General features: G+C 42.0%; 1 protein-coding gene across 1 annotated transcript; it reads right to left on the bottom strand.

The window, feature by feature from the left end:
• Positions 1–2,292: 2,292 nt before the first annotated feature.
• RMI1 (RecQ mediated genome instability 1) lies at positions 2,293–7,353 on the bottom strand. Its single transcript, XM_076362958.1, has 2 exons — positions 7,264–7,353; positions 2,293–5,116 (listed from the first exon to the last, which is right to left on the bottom strand). Exon 2 carries the CDS (start codon positions 5,086–5,088, stop codon positions 3,205–3,207), a length of 1,884 nt encoding a protein of 627 aa, XP_076219073.1. The 5' UTR covers positions 5,089–5,116; positions 7,264–7,353; the 3' UTR covers positions 2,293–3,204.
• Between the last annotated feature and the right edge of the window lie 62 nt (positions 7,354–7,415).

Here is a 7,415-nt window from a genome sequence, read left to right as displayed (position 1 = left end):
TAAAGGGAGTAGGGCACAGCAAAGTTTCTGAGAACTTTTTTTTCTACTACCTTGCCTTAGTGACAGAGCTTTTAAATGGGATATTCTGGTGCAGGTACCTGGCACCACTATAGGCAATTTATTGTTTTAATTTTCTTTAATAACTTAAGAAAGGCAGGAAGAGCAAACTTTCATCAGTAATATAACAACATCCAAGTCATTGTGTGAGAACATTGTAGGTTTCATACTTTAAATTAGCTGGAAGTTTCCATTGTGATCAGCAATGAAAGAATGCAGTTTATTTTTCCCATTAATATGAAAACATTCCTGAAGAATACAGCTTCTGAAACTGCACACAGTCAAATACACTGCAGGTGCAGAAGTCTACTTAGCATCTGAAAGAATGTTAGCAAGAAAAAGTGAGTTTGTAAAATAGCATGGAGAAGAGAGGACAGAAAGAGCAGGAACTGCTTTCTGCTAGAATGCTACATGAAACTCATGAGAGCAGCTGCCGTGACAATTGCCTTCAGCAGCTCGTACAGGAATTCTGTTGCACTCCCCAGCAGGAGTGTGGCCATACCTCTGCTCCAGATCACTACCACAGTCAGTTGGGGTTGCAGCCTGTTCTCTGAATGCAGCCTGTAAGAACTCCGATTACCTGAAGGACTGCGACATGCACCACCACTTGGCACGCTGCGGCAATATACACACACACAATACAAACCCACTGCACAAAAGCGTTAAAACTAGTAATGGAGAAATTGGTTCTGAGAGCCAATGAAGTGGATAAGGCATGAACCAATGACCGGTACCACACAGCCACATACGCCATTTTCTTTTACATACTGCCCTTAACTAAGCATGCTTTTCTCAAAATCACTTTATTTCATTCCTTTTCTTGTCTGAAAAACTATGCAATACTTCTAATTAATTCTGGAAGCTTAAACACAGATCTGGAATCATTGTACACCAGAAAATTGCACTGGAATATCTACAGAGCAGTCAAGCTCTAAACAGCTAGCAGTGCCAAGATTTACCTTCGTGCCTGCACTGGAGAACAGCCACAGGAGTAGCCTTCCAGGGAGAACATCCTGAAAACAAAGACAAGGACAACGGGGGGAGGGGGAGAAGGAAAAGTCAGACAAATAAGAGTGCCTTTGGGGGGGGAGGGGGAGGAGAGGACAGAAGAGGCATGAACTTTTTAGCAGAGATGACTAAGCCTTAACACAAATGCAGAAAAAGGGCAGGTGTGACTTCATCAGCTGAAACAAAGACAACACTTAAATTTGATTCTGTGCTTTGAATGACATTCCTCTTGCTTTGCATGAGTAGAATAAAATCCGTGGCTTATTCGTTTAGCTTCAACTTTAAGGACTCCTATCCTTCTACATGGTAAGGCCAAAACTTCAAAGGAAGTTTCCATAGCTCATTATAAAAGAAATGCTTCCATAAAACTGCACTAAAGGTTTACAGTCAGCTGTATTACCTTTTAAAGGGATTACATGAGATGAAGCTTGGTCAGTTTCCTACTAACCAGCAATTTTTTCTGAAACTGTACCTAAAGATCCAGCAATATAGGTTCCACACAGGCAAAAGCTTTTGCTGTTACAGTTCTAAATGATGCACAATTCCTAACAGCCTCAGAAAATAAACCCAAAGATGACTCACGGGATTATGGTTTGCTCAGGTTCTCTTCAGAACTCTGAAGAGAACCCTCTTCAGAGTGGGGAGGGAAAGAGGGGGAGAGGAAGTAAAGGGACACAGGAATTTATGCATTTCTGAACTGTATAAAATAAAGCCTAAAAAAGCTCATGCCTTGAGCCTGAAAAAGCTCAAGATTCCCCCTCCTCCACATTCCTCCATTTTTACCTTACTTAGCAAATTACTTCTAGTTTTCCTTAGGTCACTTAGAGTCTCAAAGGATGCTTCTCAATTGGGACGGGGCAGTAGGGCAATACTGACAGTCTTTCACAGCAATTCCCAACGGTCTAACAGACTTTCAGAGAAATAAAAGGCTCTGGAAAAAAGATACTAACAGTCCAATTGAAAAATTCCTCTCCTGGCTACCAATTTTACATAATTTGCAACCACTATCAACACTGTGCAGAATTCTCCTGTTATTGGTACTCTACCCCGGCAGAATTTTAATTCTTCTAATTTCAAAGAAAAAAACCCAAGAAAAGGGAAAAGGATGGGAAGAAGGAAAAGGAAGAACAAAAAACCCAATCAAACCATTTCTGATACTCTATACACTCAACAAGGTGTATAATTTTCTTTTAAAGTGACTAAACAGCTTCCACCAAAGTTTAAATGAAAACTTTAATATATTTATTTTATACATTCTAAAAGGAGAAATAAAAAAAAAAAATCAAAATTAAGACCAACATTAAATATACAACAGGTTTGTAGCACAAGTATTTGACTACGCTGTGAAAAGGTTAGACAAGTAATCGTAAGAGTTAATGAGTAAGGATGCCTGTGGGTTCAAAACTATTAGCAATGATTAACATTAACATGACAACAAATAGATTCCCCATATGTTATAATAATTCTTTTCTGTTAATAAAAGATTTAAAAATATTTGGCGCTTTTTTTTGGTTTAATTTTTAAAATTATACAGCTTTTTATCTCATTTATGGATAGGGTTGGCAGTTCCCCCCCCCCCCCCCCAAACATTTAGAAGAAAATCTTTCATTTCTCTACACTTCAGGTTCTTGCACACTGAATATGTATTTGAGTTTTCAGGTTGGTACAGTCAGAAGTAACTGCATTTAAACAATAATTCTTTGTTTAAATTTATTCAACTGCTTTCCTCCAGGAAAAGACTGATAGTCTCCTATAGCTACCTACTAAAAATCAGGTAAGTAATCATCCTTGAAAAAGTATAACAACAAGATGGTTTGTTCGTTGTTATCCATTTCCTGACTAATTCTGCTACTCCAGATCACCAGTCAAGGACACGGGGGATTTTGCAGAATGAAAATGATACATGAGTATTTTAAATCGAGACAGAAATATTTGAAAGCTTGTTTCAATACTATCACCACAAAAACCAAACTGCTAAGTTTCACTCCAACAAGTCATCTCTTCCTCTCACTTTTCCATTATTTTTCCTGATAAGAGGAAAAGACATACCACTTAACTTTAAAATTTAACTTTCAACAGTCCTTCAGGGGAAATCTGACTTAAATGTTTCCTAATATACAGTCTGCAAGTTTGCACACATTATTTATTCAAACGTTTCTTCAACTGTTCTAGATGCCTTTTATCAGCATCCTGGAGAATTAATACAGTGGCTTTAGACTGAAGTGGATTAAACTCTATAGTCATCAAACAACAGAGATCTATCAGTTGTTTTTGACATTTCTCTAAACCATCCTTAAGCTTCAGATGTAAAGCTGGATCCTTTTTCAGCCTATTCATTTCAGGCACTGAAAAGCCAATCAAACTTGTTAGAATATCATCAGCAAAATCTACTTCAAGATAAGCTGAACCATCAGAAATTTTTGCCTTTATACCCCAGGATCCATTGCTGCTTGTGAGGTTTCCGGTGAGAGTAACAAGAAAACACTTAACTTTAAGAATTGTAACAGTTTCTGGTTTTTTTGCAAGGAGAAGGGAAATATATGTGAAAGGTGGAGAATCTAAATCTAAATGTGGCTCTACTGCTCTGCAAGGAAAGGTCTGTGAATCATGCTTCTGCTGATCTGCTTCTGGATCCGTTTTTGAGAAAAATACAGGATCCTCATTTAACAGCCTGCTGTCAGAAGTGTGCTGGGATTTACATCTGCTCTCATCTAGGTCTGTATCATTCTGCCTTTCTTCAGGAGGGTTTTCCAAAGAAAAATGTGCAGAACTGCAGGTCTGATGTACACACTTGTGCTGTGAAAAGTTACTCATACTATTTCCATCTCCATCAAATACTGTTCTTCCAAAAGTCTTTTGCTTGCTGGTAGCTTCTGCAGGCTTATCTCTTACATTCACATCATCTTTTTCACAAGTGCCATTTAAAGATGAATTGTAGGAGCTTGTAGATATATGTGGAAGTCTCTCAGTAATTAAACCTACGTTTCTGTTCATGACCACTGGCGGCACTTCTTCCAGCTCTCTTTGCATCTCTTCTTCCAGAAGAAAGTCATCTTCTAAAGGAAAGTCATTTAAAAAGCCATCAACATATTCTATGGGAGGTGTAACTTGTTCATCTGAATGAGGCAAAGGACTTCCAGATTTCCGTAGCAAAACATTTCCATTGTGTGCAGCCAGTGAACCTGAGGCTGTACTGAAATTGTTACTTCTACTGCAGTATCCGCTTTCTAAAGATGTTTCGTTGTTTAAAGTAAATTCATTATTTTCATCGAGACTGGCTAAAAGTTCTTCATCCGAGGGGCCTAGAGTTTGTTCTAATTCATCCATAGGTCTTGAAACAATTTGGTCGTGACCAGCTTGTCCAACAGCATTAGGGTTTTCAGTTTCTCCAATTAATCTAGCAAGGACCCTTTCCTGAGAATACTCCTCCAGAAGAGCATCCACTTCACCCCCCAACAGTTTCACATTTTCTGGTTTAAGCAGAAGGACTCCAAGACGATATGCAATATTACCCTGTACAGTGATTTTTGTTCCAGGAGGCAGATTACTGTGGAGGACAGACACTGGTTGATACTCCATGCCCTGAATTTGATGTATCCCATCAGTTAGTTGCAGCATGAGCATTCGAGTAGACTTTGCTTCCCAAGGCTTCTGGAATGCCTGAGTACTGGCTGTTACTTCTTCATTTACAGTATTTTTCCCTCTTAGCTTCTGCAACTGGGCATATGCTGGCTGGCTAACATCAACCAGTGAATCAATCTGTATAGAGTAGAAGCCTGACAACTCTCCTTTGGGAGCATCTAAGATGCAGTCAGGCAAAATGGGATATTCCAAATCTCTTAGATCAGTAAGAAGCCATTGTTCAAATACCTGCCTGTTAATCTGAGCTTGACTTAAGTTACTACCACTATTTTCTTCCTGGATCCAACTAATACATGCTTCCAGCCATGTCAAAGGAACTTTAATGTGCCACGTCGATGAAAGCCAAGTTTCCACTCTTGCTGCAATGTTAGATGTAGACATTTTCTTTTAAGTTAAGAGAGTGAATTCCCTAGAACAAAACCCAAAAAGACATATTTACTCTTCTGACAACAGCTGAAGTTATGACAAGTCTCTCGCTCATAATACATAGAAATTTGCTCTCAATTCAAAGTTCTGCTATTCTAAGTGTGACAACAGAGAAGCAATTTAAATTAAAAACACTTCTACAGATACTAAATATAAACATGCATTTCCAATATTTAAAGTTTCAATCAGCACAAAAAGTATGTGCAGTTTACTCATCATGGAGTATCAGGAAAGTATGGAGACTTCTACAAGCAACCCTGCTTGGCGACTTCTCCTTTTCTGTTGATTTAGTTAGAGACATACAACCGAAATCCTTTTGTTATGGATGGAAAGCAAATGGATGAAAAAAAAAACAAACCCAGAAGTAGGTTGTTATATATATGTCCTCTATTTTTTTTGGTTTTATTTCTGTGGGTGCTGCTGTTAACAACCAGTTTACTTTAGAAATTGACCCGAGAAGTTATTTGCCCATTTCATCAGCACCAGTATAAAGAGAAGTGAGAGACCCCATCTACAACATAAGCAGGCTGGGACCTCTCAGTACTTGTATCACAGGGGTGACTTTTACACTGTAACTGGATGAAAGCTTTTTACCCGACAACAGAAAGCTAGCTTGAAACATTACATTGTTATCTAGAGACCCAGTCCAGGGTTTGGCTGCAATAGCACCAAATCTTGGCAGTCATCATCTCAGGAACATCAGTAGCTAATAAGCTCTAGCTTCTTGTTAGTTTAGGCAGTAGCTATGCACATATAGAATATTATATTATATTACAGTTGGAAGGGACCCACAACGATCACGTAGTCCAACTGCCTGACCAATTCAGGGCTGACCGAAAGTTAAAGCATGTTCTTAATTAAGGGCATTGTCCAAATGCCTCTTAAACACTGACAGGCTTCAGGCATTGACCACCTCTTGAGGAAGCCTGTTCCAGGGTTTGACCAGCCTCTCAGTAAAGAAATGCTTCCTAATGTCCAGTCTAAACGTCCCCTGGCGCAGCTTTGAACCATTCCCACGCGCCCTGTCACTGGATCCCAGGGAGAAGAGATCAGCACCTCCCTCTCCACTTCCCCTCCTCAGGAAGCTGTAGAGAGCAATGAGGTCGCCCCTCAGCCTCCTTTGCTCCAAACTAGACAAACCTCAGCCGCTCCTCACAGGACATGCCTTCCAGCCCTTCCACCAGCTTTGTTGCCCTCCTCTGGACACATTCAAGGACCTTCACATCCTTCTTAAATTGTGGGGCCCAGAACTGCACACAGTGCTCAAGGTGAGGCCGCACCAACGCTGAATACAGCGGGATAATCACCTCTTTTGACCGGCTGGTTACGCTGTGTTTGATGCACCCCAGGATGCGGTTTGCCCTCTTGGCTGCCAGGGCACACTGCTGGCTCATACTGAGCCTGCTGTCGACAGCACCCCCAGACCCCTTTCTGCAGGGCTGCTCTCCAGCCACTCCAATCCCAATTTATACTTGTGCCTGGCGTTACTCCATCCCAGGTGCAGAATCTGGCATTTGGACTTGTTAAATTGCATCCTATTAATCATTGCCCAATGCTCCAATCCATCTAGATCCCTCTGCAAGGCCTCTTGTCCCTCAAAGAGAGTCAACAGCACCTCCCAGTTTGGTATCATCAGCAAACTCGCTAATGGTGCATTCAAATCCTGCATCCAGATCGTTGATAAAAATAGTGAAGAGATATTATGCTGCCTAACTGTATCTGGATCATGTTTAACCCCTTAGAAAGGATGGCCAAGGAGCTCAACCTCTCTACAGAGCGCAGCAAAAACAAAAATTACTGTAAGAACAGTTATTCTATTCTAACCACCACCTAAACACCAGGTTTGGGGGTTTTTGCCACTATAACTTGTAGCGAAGAAAACCCACCCTACCTCCAAGTTCTCCCCAAAGCTACACCACTCGGAAGACACCGTGCGCTTACTTAACCAAAGTAAAGCGCCAGCCTGCCACTCGCGTGGCGCTGCCTCCGCGGGCCGGGGCCCTGAAGGGCGCTGAGGGGAGGGGAAGTGAGGCGGGGCGGGGGAGTCGCACCCCGCAGACCCTCGGCGGGGCCGAACCCCTTCCTCCCGCCCCGCCCCACCCGACCCGCAGGTGAGTCGCCCGCACTTACCGGCGCAAGCAGGCGGTGCCGGCGGGGCGGCCCCGGCTCCCACCACCGGGGGTTGAGGGCGCGGCCACCCTCCTCGCGCAGCCCCGCAAAAACCCCGCGCGCCCTACCAGCCAATAGGAGGCGTGCGTCGCGCGCGCTTTTAAGCATCGCGA

The sequence above is a fragment of the Aptenodytes patagonicus genome, chromosome Z (genome assembly GCF_965638725.1).
Source record: "Aptenodytes patagonicus chromosome Z, bAptPat1.pri.cur, whole genome shotgun sequence".
NCBI lineage: Eukaryota > Metazoa > Chordata > Aves > Sphenisciformes > Spheniscidae > Aptenodytes > Aptenodytes patagonicus.
Note: the sequence above shows the minus strand (reverse complement) of the source record. Positions and strands in the feature narration are given on the sequence as shown.